The sequence below is a fragment of the Cucumis sativus genome, chromosome 7, assembly GCF_000004075.3.
Source record: "Cucumis sativus cultivar 9930 chromosome 7, Cucumber_9930_V3, whole genome shotgun sequence".
Classification (NCBI taxonomy): domain Eukaryota; kingdom Viridiplantae; phylum Streptophyta; class Magnoliopsida; order Cucurbitales; family Cucurbitaceae; genus Cucumis; species Cucumis sativus.
This window is the reverse complement of record NC_026661.2, coordinates 3,265,688-3,287,271: the sequence shown is the minus strand read 5'-3', so window position 1 is coordinate 3,287,271 and position 21,584 is coordinate 3,265,688. Positions and strand designations below refer to the sequence as shown.

At 34.0% G+C, this 21,584-nt stretch overlaps 2 protein-coding genes across 2 annotated transcripts; both read right to left on the bottom strand.

The window, feature by feature from the left end:
* Nucleotides 1–265: 265 nt before the first annotated feature.
* On the bottom strand, nucleotides 266–1,771 carry LOC116404980 (strigolactone esterase D14-like). Its single transcript, XM_031888457.1, has 2 exons — nucleotides 1,295–1,771; nucleotides 266–934 (listed from the first exon to the last, which is right to left on the bottom strand). Exons 1-2 carry the CDS (start codon nucleotides 1,687–1,689, stop codon nucleotides 481–483), a joined length of 849 nt encoding a protein of 282 aa, XP_031744317.1. The 5' UTR covers nucleotides 1,690–1,771; the 3' UTR covers nucleotides 266–480.
* Nucleotides 1,772–5,123: 3,352 nt separating this feature from the next.
* On the bottom strand, nucleotides 5,124–21,328 carry LOC101216466 (splicing factor 3B subunit 3). Its single transcript, XM_031888829.1, is given in 19 exon segments — nucleotides 5,124–5,775; nucleotides 6,144–6,252; nucleotides 8,238–8,377; nucleotides 8,752–8,828; nucleotides 10,278–10,419; nucleotides 11,811–11,966; nucleotides 12,093–12,408; nucleotides 14,567–14,828; nucleotides 14,831–14,876; nucleotides 15,098–15,549; nucleotides 15,552–15,851; nucleotides 15,854–16,411; nucleotides 16,414–17,062; nucleotides 17,207–17,362; nucleotides 17,483–17,570; nucleotides 19,362–19,445; nucleotides 19,589–19,668; nucleotides 19,932–20,066; nucleotides 20,927–21,328. Coding segments are annotated over 19 exon segments (4,116 nt in total). The 5' UTR covers nucleotides 21,095–21,328; the 3' UTR covers nucleotides 5,124–5,577.
* Between the last annotated feature and the right edge of the window lie 256 nt (nucleotides 21,329–21,584).

Below are 21,584 nucleotides of genomic sequence, written 5' to 3'. Positions count from 1 at the left end.
TTGTATGTGCATCTAAAATGAATCTTACTCATAATCTTCGTAAATTCTTCCACATTTCCAATTTTCCCATTTGTCTATATCTCATCTCATCAACTATATCATGTGATTATTTATTAACAAAATAACTCCTTGGTAGTTGGTTGGTGTGTAGATCTTGAGATGAATAATATTATTGAATATAGCATTTGAAAATAAACACATTAAATTCATACTCTTTTTTAGACATCCTTTTTTTCTAATGTAAAAATATATATATATAGCTGAGTCCAAGAAAGCTGTGGTCAAACCATAATGATGTTAACTTTACACAACCAAAATATGAAAATAAATTACTTCATCACTTAATAGTGCTTCAAACAAACCTATAACTTCATGTGAAAATCTTACACAAATGGATTGACAAACACACAATAATACTCCATAGAATATATTTGATCAATTAGCGATACCAGGAACGATAACGCGAGCTGAATCAATTTGTCAATTGTTGATGATCTTGTACTGTTTGAGTTGAAGAACTTTAGTCAAAACTTTCAAAAGTTGAGGAAAAGCTGTTAGTTGAGGGAAGTGGCCTTGAGATTTCAATATGTTAACATTTGAATTACCACCAATATTTGATTTTATGAAAAATGCAACTGATTTTGGGACAATGTTGTCTTTTTTTGTAAGAATAATGGAGGTTGAAGTTTTTACTTTTGGTAGAAGCTTTGTTAAATCACTTAAGAACACCATTTTTGCAACAGTTAGAGCAATTTTTGGGTTCATTCTTCCCAAAGAATGCTCAACTTCTGTCATTGCTTTAGAATTGTTCACCATCACAGCAAATGGAGCAAATTGTTTTGCCCATTTTGTGAAGTTTTTATCCATTTCTTTCAAAAGTTCATCAACTTGTGGCTTTTCAAATCCCCCAATATATCCTTCACCATTGAGATACCTAAAGACCAAAAAAGTTAATAAAACAATAATCAAGAAAAATCATGAATATTAAACGTTTTCGATGATCTTAACCCATTAAAAGCACTTGAATTTTAATATTTTTGAAGACGAAGAAAAACTGATTTCATCTTGAGGAAAAAGCATATTCCTTAATTATTCCAACTATGTTTATATACACATAGTAAGTTTTTCGCTTAAAAACAAAATTTCAACCTCTAGCGTAGTATAATTTTCAATATTCTGAAAACCTTTTATATATTGGAGTTCTTTCCGTGGACTTGGTTTTTTGTTTGGTTTTATATTGTTTCATTCTTGTCAATGGTAACCAAAACAAAAGGAGAGTTTTAGAGGGAATTACCTTGGAGAGGCATTCAACAATACAAGATGGTGAAAGAGTTGAGGCCTATAGGTTGCAGCAACACATCCAACCATAGCGGACATGGAATGACCGACGTAAATAGTTCTCTTAACATGGAGATGGTCAAGAACACATAACAGATCTTTGGCATATCCATCAAAACTTGAGTACTTCCTCTCATCATATAGCTCAAGCTTCACATTTGGAGAAAAAACCAAGTCAAAAACAACCACTTTGAAGAAACAAGCAAGGTAGGGAACCATGTAATGCCAAACATTTTGATCCAACCCGAATCCGTGAGCCAACACGAGTGTCTCGCTGCCATTGCCATACACATTGACATTGAGAGCTTCGGCAATCGCTGATCCACCTCCACAATTGAATCCATTATACATTTTGATGGTTTTTTTTTAGGATATGGAGATTGAATGGAATGTGGATAAATTAAGGCTTTGGAGTGTTGAGATATACACTAGTTCTATTCCTTGTGTATTTATAGTAGTTTTTCCACTCAAAAGTTAAAAAAAAAAAGGAAAAAAAAGTTGACTCCATCTATTTTTGTGTCATATTTTCAATTGAGTTTGTTATTGTAAATGGAAAATTTTGAAAATTTTAAATAAATTGGAAATTGTTTAGGTTGTTTTGAACAAAAAGATAATATATTCACATTTAAAACCTAGCTAGATTAGTCATTACCTAAGTGTTTTGTAATTTTCATAAACAAACGAATGAGTAATGGTATTGAATTAAGTTCAACAATCTTTTTAATGACAAATTATCTCTTTAGTTTTTACATTTTCATGTTAGACTTTCATTCATAATCATCTTTTTGGTTTTAACTTAGCTTAGTAATAACTGACACAGACTTTCATTCATAATTAACATGATCTTTCACTTAAAAAAAGTTGAAGGTTTGATCTTTTTACTCGTAATAAACCTAACATTCCACCCTGGAAGTTGAAGTTGAAGATTTATGATCCCGTTCCCTAATTATATATATATATATTGACCTGGTAGATATCTTCCTAACCTTTAGAATATCGTAGACCACACACACTGCAACTACTGTGGCATTAAAATGGAAAATAAAATCAAAATCCAAAAAGGTAGGCATCCATCTAGATTAAAATGTTAGAATAGTCAATTATTACACAAATCAACTTAATTGTTATATTAAACTGAAGCCCTACTTTCATATTCCCATCACATTCTAAAGAAAGAGGGAATCACTTTACTCACATAAGAAAACATTAAAACAATGGACAAGATAGCATATATGGAACCACAAAAAGGGTCAATTTGGTTTCCTTTTTTATCTTGCTGTTCTGAGTTGTATTTTTGCTTTTATTTTTTTGTTATCATCAAGAGAAGATAAAGTTATTATTGGATTGGTTATGGTTCATGTTAAAAACAGAAAGTGCGAATAATATTATCATAAATACACACCAACTAAGTTGGCCATCTATTTACTAACGTGTCTATTGCTATCCACTTTTTGAATTTATGGCATATCGTCCCTTTGATAGTGAAATAAAGCTGTTTCTGCATCTCTACTTCTACTTCTCCTTCCCTGCTGTGCCTCATTTAATGACCCTTGACTCAATTGATATACTGAATAGATCTCATATCTACGCTTTTCAGACTTATGGAAAGAACTAAAATTCTTAAGGTAATATAGAAATTACCACTGCAGACTAAAGTATCCTTTCTTAATCTTTTATCAATCTCAGTATCCTTTATTACAGCTAGTCCAACTAAAGATCTATAGTTTAAATCTATTAATCCAAAATAAGCTTAGTTGTAATCAACACAACATTCTAATTTAGAGATTAAAGGTTCGATATCTTGTCTCTCTACAATTATACTAAAAAGGGGAAAAAACCTATGAACCCTTTTGTTGTATCGATGCTAAACTTTAAATAATGTCTTTAAGATATTTTTACTCAATTTAGTTTATGAATTGAGGTGGCTCAATGGACTATTTGGATAAATTGAAGATCATAGAGACCATACCAACCACTGAAAGATTGATGAAAATATTACAATTCAACTGAAGGCAAGAATTTGTGCATCCAATCAACTAGAGATGATGGTCAGAGCACGTCATTGATATTGATTGATTGATAGGTGGGATCATAAAAAACGTTGGAGGGAGGGAAGGAGAAACATTGTTAGTAAAATTACATCATGCAATACCAGTGCACAGAGTGATTTAAGAACTCAATTCAACTAATCTAAACTTCTTTAAAAACTTCTTTAATGATTAACATTACATTTTTCTTTTGATAATCAAGTAAAATCTAGAAGAATAAAAAAAACTTTATTTGGATAATTGGATTACACCGAACCTTTGGTAACCATTTTTTAAAAAATTAAGAATATAATATAAATACATCGAATAGTTACTCATCAAATTTTGAAATAGAAAAAATAGTTTTTAAAAAGAACATTTTCAAGTATGGTAAAATAATTAAAACTATTTATGAATTATAACAAAATTATTAAATTATCTACAGCTCATTCTTATATTTTATTAATTACTTGTCGGATCCAAAAGCAGTTCTTCAGCCATGAACCTTCAATTGCTGTCACATTTACTGACCTATTATACTATTGAGTTTGAGGAAAGTCACTGGCTAACGTTTCTATTGCATATCTCAAAAAGATAGATATTTCTACTTTCAATACAATGGCAATAAGAAATGCTTTAACACTGAAGTGTCTAGATTATTAAGAGTATAAGAAATTGATAATAAAAAAAACAAACTTTTATTGAAAAAAACGATACATCTTTTTCGTTCTCTCAACACTAAGCTCATTTTTCTTCTCACTAGAGGTGTGTTTGAAAATGATTTATAGATAGTCAAAATCATTTTTTCATTAGCATAAACTAAAATTGATTTTAGAAAAATAAACTGAAATTGATTATAGAAAATATGAAAAACATTTCAAATTAATTTTGAAGGAATTAGGTGTTAGGTGATTTAGACATCTAATTCAATTTTTGTGTAAAATATTGATTAATACGTATGTTTTGAATTTTCTTTCATATCTATATATAAACATATATCAAACATGCATATTATAACATAAAATAGATCTTAACTATAATTATTTAGTAAAATAATTATTTCTCAAATAAAAGATATAAAAGAGTGGTACAAAACATTGTTTAAAAATCAACAATCAAATTTTATAAAATCAATTGTACTCAAATATTATTTTCTATCACTCCAAGCACACCCTAATTCTCTACTTTATTTGCTTTGCTTTACAAATGAGGTCTCAAATCCTATTCATAGGCGTGATATCCTTTAGCTTAGGCTAGAAGATTATTCTAAGCTTTCTTAGTTCTAAACTATTCAGATATTTATATGACACCTTTTCCCATCTAAAGGAATTCGTTCCTTGAATCCTAAAGAAATGCTGAGACGTTTCAAGGGCATTTCTTTAGAAATACGTACACACAATTTTCTAGATGAATCATGAGATGTCTAATATTTACAATTAAGCTATTTACGTAAAACGCTTTAAGAAACAATGAAATATATGACAAGTTAGCAACTAGATCCTTACCCTTATGATGCAGCACACGATCATCCCTGCAGAAAGCCAAGGAAAACTCGCTGCTAAAATCAAATCGGGAACTCCGGATCTAAGAACATCAGATATCCTGCATATACTCAAGAAAATAATATTTGGCAGCCAAAATACACATTGGAGCTGTGCTCTACATATATTCTTACACACTGGAGAAGAAGTTATTAAGGAAGGAACCACAAATCCCCAAATGGTACTACTATCCAATGCTGGTATAAAAGAAAAAATGTCTATCAAAACCCTGAATCAACACATAGATTGAGATATACGATAAAGAAACAACTAAAGTAGCTCATTGCTTAGCTAATGTACAAAGATTTTTCTTTACTAGCCACCATTCTCTGTATTCATCTCCACTTTCAGATAATAAAATTATGTATTTATATATACTACAGAGAAAAATAAATGTTAGGCAGCTTAAATTGGTAAAAAAAATTTATTCACCTGTACAGGTATCTCTCTGTTCCTTGTAGAGAGAAATGTAACTTGAGGAGTTGACATCGTTTTAAATATCAATGATTACACAGGCCAATCTGTAAAATAACATCGCAGCTGTATGTGTGTTTCCGCCACCGCAATAGTTAGTATAGTACGTGAAGGCACAGAAGGTAGACCTATGTAAGCTCTTTGTGTTTGGGTATTCCAACTCCAAAGTTTCCTCCCACAAAAGGTTAATTATATAACTAATTGAGTGCGTAGTGAATTCTTTCAAGCAGCTGCACAACCTGATTGATGGGGATAGACGCCGGCATTGACTTTGAGCTCGGTTTAACTGCACTTAGTGAGCCAACAGATGACGATAATACCAACTCTTGTTGCATGCTTGTAAGTTCCAAGAACTGAGTTAGGATATCACCATCAAGTATCTTTGGTACTCCAATCTGAAAACCAAAACAAACCAGGCATAAGCAATTTCATTAGAAGGCACAACTAAATTCTAATCAGATTTAACAAGAGTGCGGAACCATAAAATAACAGGAGTCTAAGATAACAAAAACACATAAAAATCAATGCTTGTTATATGATCTTGTGCATCAAGTTTATGTCATGCTAGTTACAGAAATTAATAGCGAAAAAACCAAATGATAAAAACCAAGTGTTTCAAAGTAATTGAAGCCCTCTCTTGAGATCTCTCAAGAGCCCTAAATTTTATCAGTTCATGATCGGTACTCTAACTTCATAGTCTCACTGATAAAACCATGTCATTGAAGAAACATTAAAATAAAATAAAACAAAACATCACTCTTACAGGATTTTCACGGCTACGATACTCATAATGATCATTCCCCAAAATGGGGGAAGTTAGTGGATGAACTGCAAGTTTAGCCTGAACAGCCTCCAAAAGTTCGTACTCATCCCTGAAAAACCAGAATGAAAAGATAATCAATGAGATGGACCCACATAATATTGATGGAAGGTCCAAAAGCCCGATGAATTTATCCACAGGGAAATTTGAATTTGATGATACTTTTGTGCCACGGGCATCTCTAAAGGTTTTTTTGGTGATATAAATGTTATGTGGAAGCATCAAACAGATGAAAAAAGACACTCCGCAAGAACCTTGGGACTCATATCATGAAATGAGCTTAAGCAAGAAAAAAATGGAAGAATAGAACAGATGACCGCCCCCATAAATATACTGTTAGAAGTATTGATAATGATATAATGAAATTTATTGTAATACATGAACTTATGTTTTTTGGCTGATTTGTGATTTAACATGGTATCATTCAGAGTCCATAAAACTTAAACGTGCATTTGATCCAACAAAAAAAAGAATCCAATAAAAAAATGAACTCAAAGAGGAACCTTCATGAGAGAAAACGTTGAAGATCCTACATTGAAAAGATGGGATGACCTCACAATCTTTTAAAGATACGTGTTGCTCCTCTCTTAGCCAATTGATTTTGAGATAAGACCCATGATATCTAATATCTATGTTATCTATTTGCTATCATAGCCCACGAAACCTAAACGCGTATTTGGTACTAAAGAAAAAAAGAAAAAGGAAAAGATTCAAAGAAATAAGAAAAAATTTGATCCAAAAATAGTGAACCGAAAAATGTCGACGATCCCAGGTTAAAAAAAATATCAAGGCCTCATACACTGTAAAAGATACATGGGTTATTCCACTCATGGCAAGGTTGTGACATGGAACCTTAAGTTTTTCTTAATATGGTATTAGGGCAAGGTTGTGACATGGAACCTTATGTTTTTCTTAATATGGTATTAGAGCTCACTAAGCTCAAACATATTGATTGAAAAAAATGGGATCCAATCCAAGAATGGTGATCTAAAAAGGTATAATCTTGAAGGAGCATGTTAGAATCCTACATTAGACAGGGAGACCTCACAATCTTTAAGAGTTGCATTGACTACTTCTCCCATAGTCAATTAATTTTGAGATGAAATTCCATCGTCCCAAGATGTAGTACCCTACTCCCATTATTTAAGCGATCTTACAAGGGAAAACATCTTTTGCTTGAAGGTACTTCAGCTTTTTTTCTCTAATCAATTATTTCCCAAAATATTAAAAAGGCTTACATAATTGGCTTATCACCCAACGAGTCCAATCCAATCCAGATACATTTCCCCCTAGATTATAATTTCAAGAGCTGAATAGTGCCAATATAGGTTTATTACTAGATTTCATGCGTTAAAACTTCATTCCTATGGATCTCCCAGTTACAACTACAATTGTCCATTGGATACTGCTATGCTTGTGACATTGTTGTTTCGTTCTTTTTAATGGCATTAGTTGGAGGGGGGAGGGTCGATAATGGAAAGTCACCAGAAAGGAAGGGGGGGGGGGGGGGGGGGGGGGGGGGATGGCAGGCATTGAGTCAAGAAAGAGAAGGAAGAGAGGAGGGGAGATATTAGATATATACATATATATCTTTTTCAAGTCATGTTTGCCACGTTAGCTATCAAGTCAAATTTTTGGTTGTTTTTGGCATTCCTGCTAGTAGAATGATCTTTAAACCTAGTTTTCAATACTCAAGGACACAAAATCTTTTTAAAAATCAGGGACTCAACTGGCATATTAGTAAGAACTCAGGACCAGAAAGGTAATTTCCCTTTTTTATATAACTTTTTCCAAAAAATAATCAAATTTTAACATCCACATTTTATTGATATTTCAGTAAATTGAGACCCGCATCGACTGCATTGAAAGATGGAAAACAAAAATCTCTCTTTCTTTCTTGTGTTTTTTTTTAAGGGATTGACATTGCATAGATAAAATAAGGCAGCCAAGCAGGGGGAACCTATGGAAGTAAGCATTCCTATTCATGAAAGGTGAATAAACATTAAAAATGTCAATTGTATGATCAAGAGCATGTACCTCGACAAAGGAGTGAAGATTACAATGCTCCCTAATAGTGTACTGGCAATAATAGTGTTGTGTGATGAGTCAAAATCAGAGCCAGGGACAGCACAACCTCTCAACAAATCATCAGCTGGAAGTTTGTATGAAAAAGATCCCTACATGTAAAACACCAAAGAAAGGCATACTGCTATTAACTTACTGATGGATATGAAGAAGGAAAAATTTATCTTCAAGGCATATCATGTAAAGCCAGTTCTTTCCACGAGAAATCATGATAAACATTCAAATGGTAGAATATCATCATGGCTGAAAATCAATTACTTTAGGGATCTTGGAATTTCATAGTTTTTCCTGAATTGTGAATTAAATTCAAGATAATTCTATAACAATAAAGTTTCGCTAAGATCCACCTGCTTTGACCTTAATATAAAAGTATTACACAATAACTAACTATTCTAAGAACTATTAACAAAAAATATCACTAGAACTTCCATGCAGTATGTCGCAAGGTGCAAGTGGAACAACTTACTTTCCTCAAGGTCATAGCAATTTCACCCATGTAATAAGCACAGTTCAGCGTTAAGTTGCATTCCGGACTTGCATTATCTGGCAATAGAGAAATAAAAAGTAAGCACCAGTTTCAATTTGGCCACAATGCTAAATGTATGAAAAACCAAAACATGTGCACCATTTTCTATTTAGCCACAAGGCATAAATGCAAGTGAAGTTTAGGTACAACAGAAATTGGTAAAGAAAAATTATTATTCTACGAATGAATCAATGTGAAGTATTTTGGTAGGCTTTCAGTTACCAAGGTTATAGTACTACAATTAACTTTAAACTCCTAAAGAAGCGTTAGCCCTCATCCTTTTTGACATAAAAAATACTTCTTGTTGTTCTATTCCTTAATCCATTGGTCATCATTTTTTGTAATAGAAACAACTTTCATTGAGGAAAAATGAACGAATAGAAGGAAATACAAAAGTTCTATGTCCATAAAAAGAAGGAAGCCCCACAATAAGAAGGGCTCGAACAAACAAAAATGTTGTAAGATCTTAGAAATCAAAACTCAAAAGGGAACATCAAACTTCACAAGGAACCCTTATAATTATTTTTAGGTTTTCTTGCCCTCTTGCGAAGCAAAACTTGATTTTACTACTCCTTCCAAATTGAAGCTGTGGTATTCAAAATTTCAGCCTGAAGTGGGCGATTTTCATCAAAGTGTTTATTTTCTTTGTATTAAGATCTTCACTAGTGTCTCAGCTCTTTGTTGCTTTGGTTCTTTCGTTGTTTCTACTTTGTGATTGTTTGTTGGTTGTTTTCCCATATGTTTTGTCTGGGTTCATCTTTGTTTAATTTGTTTGGTAGTCTGTCGTTTTCTTCTCTTAGTATATTACTTTTGTACTTTGAGCATTAGTCTCTTTTATTATTATTAATAAAGAGGCTTGTTTCCATTTTTAAAAAAACCCTCACAAGGGACCAAACTTCGCTAATGTCCCTCACAACTTTCCTAAAAACTCCATTATTGCTTTTACTGACAAGTCCTAACCCTCGCCAGACATAAGAAACAACTCTTCTCCCAAAAAGAGGATGGTGGAGGAACTCCCCAATCATATCCCTAATTACTCATTTCAGTTTATCTTACTTGATCTTCAACTGGAGGCTTTTGTTGCAATCAATTATTGATGTTGGAATTTACCCTTTATTTCATTCATCAATGGAGCGTTTCTTGTTCATAAATATTCCTTCATGTGTAAACAAGAAGCTAATTTTTGTTTTATAGTGTTTGAGGCTGTGGGCTGTTCTATTTGCAGACACACATCCACGCAATTCCCATTTGATCAAATATATTTATATATATCATTTCAGATTTGCTTCCCCATATTCTGTGTCAAAAAATCTGCTTTCACTACTACATCTGCTGGAATTAGTAAAAAAAGGAAGAGATGACATCAAGCTTTTTCAAACTTTCTTATCAAGGGGAAAGACTCAAACTCAACTCTCCAAGATAACATTTCAATTTTCAAATATCCATACAGTAAAAGCTATATGTACCTTCTAAACGATCAGAACATGATAAGATAGCAATGCTTCCCTTACGATCTGAAACAACAGCAGTGTCAACATCCAAAAGAGTACAATCAGCAACTAGCCTCTGTGAAGGATCAGAATAAATTTGCTCCAGCTTTTTAGCATCCTACAATCCAAGAAGTGGGTGCAGCTCGGTGTAAGACAACATGCCATCAAACATTAAAGAAAAATTTTCAAGCTAAAAATTTTGCAACATAAAAAGCTCCACTCTTCCTACCCAATTATCTTTGGGAGATGATTGAGAAATCCGAGGTATAATTTTTATGTGCACCTAACCAGATTTTCCAGTTTAATGATTCAGGAGGACTCAGTTGGTTGGATGAGTCTACAAATTCCAGCAAAGAGAAGGACAATGGATGGAAACCAATGGGATGGGCTGTCGGGATTCTTGGTGGATGTGTTTTAGGTGCTGGGTAATTCTGCCTTCAATATTCACGGTGGTTGAGTAGGTTATGAGAGTTCAAAACTTGAGCAGATTTAGATTTATCGTTAAAGTGAAAAAAACAGGGAAAATTGGAGAGAAGGTAAAGAAAACACAACACCCTACTTTTTTTTCCTGCCTTTGATGATATTTTGATTTGGGGGAGAGCAATACTTGGGCGGTTGCACCCATTCCCATGCATTCTCTTCAATCACAAACAAACAAAAATATTCTATTTTTAAATGAAAGAAAAAAATGTTTGAAAAGTATCTTTTTTCAAAAAGAAAAGTCTGTCACATGGCAACTTGTGATCACACTTGGTTGGATTGCAGAAAGATTGTGTAGCCCAAGATGTACCCAAGTACTTTTTCTTTAGAGGAACGCCATCATTATTTGGGCACTAGTGAATACATTCATTTTATAAGGCAGACTAGTCATCAAAGTGTGTTAGCGAAGTAGCTTTTTATTTTGGCTATACATAGGTACCTAAACTAGTGTTAGATATCCATGTTCCTCAACCTACAAAAAAAACCTACGACACAAGAAAGGAACCAACAACACAGTATCTCTGGAACATTCTTATATCTTAGATTGTGAGTTCTTCAATGCACTGTGATATTATGAGTCTGCAATTGAAAACTAAGAATCTTTCACAAAAAGGAACTATCGGAATATCCTTCCCCAATCTAGAGTGAAAGCTGGTTCTCTCTGCTCATAGACCTCAACTACCCACAAAATAAGCTACCTCAAATGTCCCCCAAATACACATACAAATACTCTCTTCTCACAACACAGGCAGCTACTCCCATAATCCCATTCTTGGCCCACTCTAACCATTTTACCTGTCACTCCCAAATTTTCCCCTCCTAGACTACATCTTAATGATAAGTGGTTGAATTCTTAGAACCAACCAACCAGTGGCTTTTGTAGGCTTTTTGCGGTTCTTCATTCTAACAATCAAAGGCTTTTGCTTATTTTGAAAAATAGTATGATAAAGCGTAGGAAATTTTGAGACAAAGCTTTGAACAATAAAAATAAAGGGCGAGAATGAAAAAGAATTTACAATTACAACTTACCTCTTGATAAGAGAAAAATAGAATACCATCACGACAATCGCCAACAGCAATTCTATTAACATGAGCCGTAAGAGATGTTATCATAAAACGTGTCCTCCCAACTGCAAACCTTTTCACTCTTTGGAAACTATCGTTTGGGAAACCACATACATAAAACTGAAAATAGTAGATAGAATGAATAATGAACAATCATGTGATGTACACAAAAGACATTTAAATCTCAAGGACAGAAAAGAAGAATCTACAAGAAGCCAAAAAGAGAACAGAAGGAATGCAACTTACAGCATTACCAGCAGATGCCAAGAAATATCGATCAAGATAAGGGCAGATAGCAAGAACCATTCCAGGCAAGGAAGTTGAATAAACCACCCGTAATTGCCATGCTTCTGTTTCCTCAAGTTTTATACCATCAGAGCTTGCATCATCTGGACTGCTACAAAGACTACTGCTTGATAACTGTTCTGTAGCATATCCAACAATTTCACGAAACGGTGAGGCTTGAAGAGATGATAATCCTGCCTTTGAACAAAAAGTCATTGAGCCAGTATCTGAGTTTTGAACGTGTTCAAGGCAGAGGACAATCAACCGACCCTTGGTACTGTTAAAGGATATAGTCAGTTAAACTAATGAAAATAGAGGAAGATAATGCAGAAATTTACAAGTTCAACCAGCACAGTAGAGAATGTTTCATTATAGTGCTAGAAGGTAATGAAAAAGATGGATGAATAAACTTTCTTAAGCTTATCTCCAACAACCCAGAGAAGGGGGAGAGAAGAATTTAGCCTCGATTCTCATTCTTTGCAAAGTCATGTTCAAGATTCAAGAAGCACTTCTTCATCAGACTTGAACTCCACCTTCTCTTAAAAGAAGAATTGAACTCAAATATAGGATTTTTGAGTCAATGCTCCCCATTCTTTATCCATGGTTAAACTGATCTTTTGAGGATTTTTTTTTGTCCATCACTTTCATCTATGCTGTTTTGAACATTTCACCTCACCACTGAAATTTCATTTCCTATTAAATTACCGATAAATTTTTTATTATTAAAAAAGGAAAGAAAATAAAATCTGTATCAAGAGAGAGGAAGAGGGCTTGTTTGATTGAAATAGAAATGAATTTTCTCATGAAGCATTTGACAGAAAAGAAATAGAAGAAATTTTGAAGACATCATGTATGCATTTGAGAGTCTGCCAAATTTTACAACTTCAATTAGGTACTTAATTCTATAATTCCTTTTCCAATGACCTTTTTTCTAATTTCTAGCTACTATCTGCAGAAGGCCTTTTTTGCATGAAAGATTGTCTGTCTTAAAGTTTAAATTTGTGTTCTACTTTTGTGGTCGTGCTGTTGGCTTGTCCCTTCTTCTAGTGGCCTTTTTGGTATTTTCATTTCCCTAAAGAAGCTGATTTCTTATTCTTTTGTTAATTAAAAAATGATCACATCCTAGTTCATGAATGATCAATTACTGTTGACAAATTTTCAACATGGACTGATCTGAGCATATCCTTTTATTTCCATCGAAAAACATGGAACCCCTAGAACATTTTTTTTGGACACTTGCAAAAATGGCAAAACAAGTTATAATAATTAAGTCTATAGCACACATACTTTATTATTTGCAAAAATGGTAAAAAAATAAAGCCCAACCCACACATATAAAAGCTTGAATTTGATTATTTTTGCTATATTTGCAAAATCACAAACCTTAAAGATATTTTTGCAAAATACCTAAACTAATTTGCCACCCAATACAATTTCCCTTTTTTTTTCCACAATGAAAATGACAGTTTTCATTTGAACGTATAAAGCAAGCAAGCCAAAATAAACATACAAGGAAACTCAAATCCGACTAGATCTTATTACAGGTTAGGTGACAAACGCACATAAGGACGCATTAAACCTAGCAACCTCCCAACCCTCCTCCCTCTTAGGTCAAATCCCTCCACAACACCGCAAAGAAATAAGACTATCACAAAATTCTTCCTTCATCTCAAAAGGGGATGATAAGGACAATGGACCTCCACATATCTCTACAATTGTATGAAATCCTTCATCTCAAAAGGGATGATAAGGACAATGGACCTCCACATATCTCTACAATTGTATGAAATTGTCCACTTTGAGCATAAACCTCCATGGCTTTGCTTTCGATACCACCCACAAGGTCTCATTCCAATGGAGATAATTGATAGTTGACTAAAGCTTTTTACTAACACAGTAACACCCTAAACACCATGCCATGTAACCCACATAAAGAGGGAGGATCATATCTATACATAATAATCCTATTGCACAAAGCATTTTCCTTTGAGAAAAACTACCACAACCATTTTGCCCACCACACCTCATTACAGAGTCTAAGATTTCCAATACCTAGAACTCCCAAGGTCAAAGATTTTGAGACCATACCCTATTTCCACACCCTATTTCCACAAAAAATCTCTCATCACTTTCTCAAGTACCATTTTGAAATTTTTAATTAATATGATTTATGTAGACTTTCAATATTTACACTAACTTCTAGTCCAAAAAAATAGAATTAATATTATGATAAAATTTAAAATTTATACATATGTGCATTGCGCATGAGCAATTGCTAATAACTTTTAAAAGTATTTTTACAAACACATTGCAAATTGATATTAATTTTAAAAACTTAATTTGCAAGAAACTTCATCCATCGGGATTAAAAATTATAATTATAAACATTTCAATCTAAGACATAAAATGAACAAAAAGTGTGAGAAGCACAAAACCTTTCAGCTTCACCACTGGCCATTATGGCAGGACCAGAAGACAAGCTTGTTCCAACCACAAGAACTTGTTCGTTTCCATTCCTCACCAACTCCATGGATTTTCCTGTCTCTCCAATTTCAAGCTTGTGAGATGATAAAATTGACCCACTAAGAGGGTCTACACAGCATATGTCAGATGAAGATGTATCATTAATCAATTGAGTCCTCATCACAAGCAGTAATTTGCTCTCACTGTGATATAGGACCTTCCTTGGGTGCCCCCAAGGTGAAATTTCTGCACATTCAATCTCTTGGTATGCACCATCTCTACCTAGAATATTGAAAGTACTAATTAGATGAGAAATAATGGTCCACCATCATCAGTATATCTATATACAACTCATATCCCAAAAAATACCAGGAAGAAACATAAACCAATTCATCATCTGAGGCAAACACATGATGTGTTTACAAACTTACAATTAATCAAAGATAATCATGTACATGTAAAAGATATATGTGTTTATGCAAAATATTCATAAGGTTCCTCACCAAATGTAGACTGCTTTCCGCAACAAATAGTAGTCCACTAGGGCAGTCAGCAGAACACACAGGAGTTACGTGTGTTGACGTTGAAATGATATGGAAGTATATGAAAGACTGTCTAGCACTATGTAATAACCACGGCCTATCACTTAGAGCAATTATATCAGAATCCAGCCTATCCGTCAAAGGAACCAGAAAAACAGGAGTGATCCCTATACGACGAATAGCAATCAATTGAAGACAAGATGGAATTTCATCCTCGTGCTTCTCCAATATATCAGCATTATGAAATTCCTTGCTGAAAGAATCGGAACAAGACAATAAAAAGGGAACAACAGTGTGAGGCATATCAGATGAGTTCATCGTAGCAGTATGAGGCCACTCAAAACGAAGCAACATTCCATTCCTGAGCCCCGTAAGAACATAAAACCTGTCAACTAAAACAAGTCTTACATCTTGGGAATGCATCCACTAACAGCATTCCCTAATATATTCATCAATGAAATAGTTCCAGAAGCAAGGACCGTAAGGCCTATAGAGGGAACAAAAGATAAAATCTCCACGGAAGGCCTATGGGTGCCTATAACAATAATAGTATCACAACTCACCTCATTCAAAAGAGTGGACATAATGCTATTTTCAACTGAGTTCATAGGAAAATTTGATTCTTTTTTGGCAAAATGTTTTTCAGGAATTGAAATGCATGACAATTCATACTGCAATCTCAAATATTGCTTTTCATATATTTCATAGTCATACCAGAAACCTTTCGAACTCCAAGGATAAATAAGAAGCATGGGTTAGAAGTGGAAACAACAATCACATTATGTCCAACTGCTCCCAAGCTTATACCAATATTATCTGGAAACCAAGATGTGCAAGCTGGAGAAGATAACTCAATGCCTTCAGAATGGGCGATCTTGGTGGGTAAACATAACCTTACTGCATTTTGATGTATTTGAATCACTAGACCATCATCTAAAAGACCACATGCCAAAGTACAGGTGTCAGACTGGAAACCAACTGAATCAGTGACATCAATAAAACTCAAGCCAACTGATAGAACTCGGGTCTCTTCAACAAATGACAGTACCAAATATGAATGATAAGTATCGCTTCGTTTCATTTTAATGGTCCATATACTCGTTATACCTTGGTAAATTGGAGATGTCCTCAACAAATTTTCTACACTGATACCATTTCGAATAATCCTTAAAGACCCTTCAGGTGCCATTCCACAGCATGCAAACATTTGGTCTTGTTTCTCATCATGCTTGTCAACAACTGACATATCCAAAATTGGGGCAATGTTCTGGATGGATTTGCATATATCAGTCTTCCATTTTCTAATTTCAGGACCATTCCATCCCCCATTTCCACTAATGCAGCCAAATATCCACCTTCAACCCACAGAAGAGCCTTGTATGGTTGACCTTTGTAAAGACAAGCAGACTGATTCACTTTCAGGCCATCAGAGTCAAAATTCATTTCTATCATGAAGAGATCTCCTGTATCCATACAGAAAATCATCCTTCGGTTTCTATTATTGCCCGGTTCCCAACTCCAAGAGCACACGTGATTCTGGTTTGTATTCAAACTGCCATCATCGCTGTCAATGCACATGGGATCATAATCCCTCAGTTCCAGCAGAGCACATGCAGCTACATTAAATAGTCCTTCGTCATCTGCATCTTGTACTCTATATGACTCTTCAATAAAGTTTTGTTCCACGTTGGGTGGGAAGTGTAAGCCAATTCTATAAACACAACAGGGACTGTGAACATCTCTAAGATCCATCAAGAGAGCATCACCAACCCTAAATAGAAGTGCAAATCCATAAGATTGAGGAACTTCAACAACCTCGTAAGCCAGGGGTCCATCTTCCAAAAATTGACATATAACATGTATAGTCTGTTCCCTAATATTCCATCCCAATAATAGCAGTTCATTCAAAATCGCTCCTCTCCTGCAGTATTAAGTCTTCAGCACATAACAAAACTACTTCCAACTATAATCAAATACCAAACATATAATAATTCACAATCAAATGCTATCTAATCAACAGAATTTTTGACATTCCATCTTCTAAAAGCATAGCATCTGTACCACACCTATTAAGAAGAACAGCAGTATAGGATTGTTGTCCTGTGTAAGGTGCCCACGATCTTTTGAAATAAAGCACATACTCCATATGGTACCACATATACTGGCTTTCTGCATGCTTCGAGGAGCAACTGAATCTCCTTCACTATCAGGAGGATAAGTTATTCTCTGAAACCAGGTTACTAAAACTTCTCAACAGAACATTCTTCATGAAATAACAATTTGTAAAATGTTAATATCAATATGCATGAAAGTTATAGTTTTTTATGAGCAAGAAAGCGTTCCAACCTTATCAACGATGTCGCTACCAGCAGATATTGAAGTGGAGAATAAAGCCAAACGATTTTCATATGCACTAGCAGCAATAAAGCATCCACTGGAAAAAAGAAGATCATGGTGTAAGGAGAAAGAATGAACGAGTATGCACAAATATATTTATGTTCCCCTTTACTTTTTATTTTAATTTCATAGAAAAAGAGAAAGGTACATCTACATTTCCAAAGCTGTCACAATCAGGAAGGAGAAATACTAATAGAACATGTCAATCAGAAGCTTGGTATAAAAACAAAGCAATGGTAAGCAATATAACGCATGATGCATCACGGAAATGATGTCTTGCTACTTACTCTATCATAAAGCAACAAATTAGAACTCAAAATGGCCCTCATTCAAGGTGCCTATAAAGCTATGGCTTCCTCTTATACAAGGTTCAAGATGAAAAATAAGAAATACCATCACTAATAGCAATTAGCAATCTATAATGATGTGAACCCACCACCATTAATCTATTGCATGTATCCAAAGGAGCTATCCCAAAAATCAAGGCAAAGAAGATCCAAGAAGCTTTCACATTGCATAGACAAATATTTTCAAGCTCAAATTTATATATGAAGTTAGTTCAATGTGTCGAGGAGAGAATAGAGCAAAGATGGCAATGAAAAAGTCGAACAGTTTGGAAGATGGCACAGAGGACAGAAAGATTGTGCAGAAGTCAAGTGTGCACTGCATTGGAATTCATAATGCTAAACCTGGTCAAGCATGTGCATCAAGCTTGCTGCCTTCTAGAGGAATTATTTAAGACAAATTAGAGCATTTCTACATTTTTTTTTTGTTTTGCATTCTGACTTCTCAATTAGTATTCAATAAAGTTTCATGTTCCTAGGTCTTATTTTCTACAATTTTCATTTTTTAGCTTTCGAATGACTTCTGAGTTTCTGGACCTTTGAACATCTATTGATATACTTTGCAAAATTCAGATTAATGATATTAAAAACCTTGTGTTTATTCAATCCCTTTTGTGTGTTTTTTTCCAAATTTTTCTTTATATTTTTTGTTTCAACCGATTCATTGAACTAGTTTTGATCAAGCTAATTCATGAGTAAAATTGTTTTAGGATCTATAAGTGGCCATCATAGATTTTAAATTTGATCAGAGTTATTCAACCTTCTAACTAAGTTCTAGGTTGGAATAATTCGTTAAGTTAGCCTTATTTGTGAGTGTTTGCAAGGATCGAGAAAAACCTCTAGCTTGTCATAAAAGCCTGCATGCATCGCATGTTAACTTTTTAGTTGTTTATTACAAGCCTGAAAATTGGTAGAAGGCCCAACAAGTGAAGATCAAAACTAATGGTAAGGGGAATTAAAAGGCCTTTGCACTGATACCATATTAATTTCAATGGAATAAAATATTTGTATTGCAATGATTAAAAGGCAATATACATAGCTCTCCTTAGGATATATAGTAAAAAGGCCCGAAGGAAAGAAAATAAGAATAAAACCATTAATGATCACCCTAACTAAAATGTTCACAGCTTTATCAACCAAAAAAACTTCCCAATAAAGAAATAGTATTTATAAGAAATTGCTACCTAAAAACAGCCACTCTCACTATGCTACCAGACCAACCAACTGCAGCAAAAGTTACACGGAAGCCATGTGCGTAAAGATTAAGATAGAATATCCGTCAAATATAGTGATCGAACCCAAGCAACAACACAAGAATAAGAAGACAGTCAAAGTTGAGGCAAAACTTGAACCAAAATCAATGAAAGAACGAATGTAAGAATGTGAAATCAGATGCAGAAAACAGATAATCTAACAACTTCAACTTGAACAAATGGTGTATGAGGAAAAGAACAATAAATTTTCCATTCGCAAAAGCTACAAACCTCGAATCTGAGGCCAGCATTCTCCCTATCTGATTCCTTGAATTTCCAGGATTGGAAAGTTGAATATGTGTCATAGGAAGAAACCTATGCCAACAGTAAGGAATTAAGATTGAACCTGGTTTTCTGGAAATAAACTCACTGAAACTGCAGTAAATCCAAGAGCATACTTTTATAACAGAGTCAAAAAGTATGCATAAAAATAATAATAACGATAAATCATAGATAACCTGTGCATTTTATTGCAAAATGTGAGAAATGAAAGCTTTCCAGAATCGGAAATTACAATGAGAAGATCCTTGCCCAGCATCTGAAAGAAATGGCACATGTTATTGGATTGTCAAGAATAGAAGTAGAATATCTCCAATAGGGCCATGCCATGAATAAGTATATTATTCCCGATGAAAGGGCTTCAACTCAATAAATCTTTTACATTGAATATGTAGCAATAATACACTCCAACGTACTCATTGTATGTGAGTTCTTATCTTATCAGCTAAATATTGGAGTGAACTACCAGTCACTAATCTTTATAAATCACTCAATTCATACATTAAATCAATAAAATCTAACCTGTGTATATGAGGGTCGAAACCTCTCATTCCATGGTAGGATGGCCATATCTTTAATAGTGCCAAATACGGCCTGCTCACATACAGATTGTACAACGCCATCTTCGCCTATAACCACCAACTCTATGGATGTCTCCTGAATAAAGTTTCACCAGTTTATTGTTGTTAGATCTATCTAAGTCTAAAGATATGTTTAGTAATCTCAATAATGACAATTAAATTGCCGTCAGAATTTAGAAATTTGGACTCTTCTGTTACATCAAATTGACAAAGTAGTTTCAACCACAATAAGTACGATACAATATGTTGATCAAGCTACCTGTTAAATATGGCATCATACTGGATGCACAATAGAAAAGGTTTTAACAAACAATGATGAGCTTTCATAAACAAGATGAAGATAGAAAAAAAGTATCCTTTACTTATCAGGTTATGGATGCATCCATGATATACCCCAACGTCACAGTTCTTTCCATTTCAAAACACAAAATTATAGTAATAACACTCTGATGCAAATCATCTTCATGCATACATCTTAAGATATCAATGATTATAATAAGAAGCGTTACTATACAGATTTAAAATGAAATGAACTCCCTCCATTGCAGACAGCAATTGGCAGGATGCATGAGATTCACATTTTTACTCCATTAGAGAAATTAAAGTCCTGTAAACGATAAACCTACATCCTAACATTAAAATACCCACGCCAACAAACCAAGTATCGAAATGCCTCTGATTTCTGAAGCAAGGAACAACACTCTTCATTCACTACTTGAATAAGAGGAAAAAACACGATGCAAACCTATACCAGAAGTTAAATAATTACCGAGAGGAAACGAGCTTCAATCAAATAAAAGTACAGAACAGCTGATTGCTCTATTTAACCAATTGGTTCCGTAAGTCCAAACAACTACACCAATGCCTATCAATAAAGCATAACGAAACACTTCAAAAATGAAGAAGAGTTCATTAACAACAAAATACAGAACAAACCTTGCCAAAGACGACATCGAGAGAGCTCGGAGAGCGTATGTGACCGTAAAGAACCTGGAGAACAACACTGCCTCTGAGAACGCACTTAGCCAAGTAATACGTGGAACTAGAAGTGGAAGATGAAGATCGCGATTTCGCAGATGAACATTCCTCCTCCGAAACCGCCATCAGCTAACGCATTGAAACTCAAACAATAGGATGGATTATAGTCAATTCACAAAGAGAGAGAAGAAATTTCATGAAGAACAAGATGAAGATGAGGTGTCGCAAACAGAAGAGTGTTCTTGAGAGGAAGAGAGAGAGAAGTTTTGGGGAAGAAGAAGAAGGAAGAAAGGCGTATGATTATTCCATCGGGGAGGAAATTATGGTCTGAGAGAGGCAAGTGTCCACGGGGTCCGCATCATTACACCTCTGCATCAATCTATTGTTTTTAATATGCAATTTTATTTAATTCTTAATTAAAACCAACATGAGTCATGAGATGAGATTAAATATTTTTATTCATATAAAACAATATTTTAATTTAAATGACCATATGTCTAAATTATCAAATTATGTTGATACTTGTTTTGAATTTCTTCCCTTTAAATTTCTATATTTTCGATTTTTCAATTAAATTTTAAATGATCCTTATTTCTAGTTTGTAGTTTATAAAAAT

What these genes read in the sequence shown, in the direction of transcription:
- LOC116404980 (XM_031888457.1), bottom strand. Translation starts at nt 1,689, where the DNA reads ATGTATAATGGATTCAATTGTGGAGGTGGATCAGCGATTGCCGAAGCT. An exon ending in TTGTTGAATGCCTCTCCAAG is followed by an intron (nt 935 to 1,294) that starts GTAATTCCCTCT and finishes TTTGGTCTTTAG; the next exon opens with GTATCTCAATGGTGAAGGAT.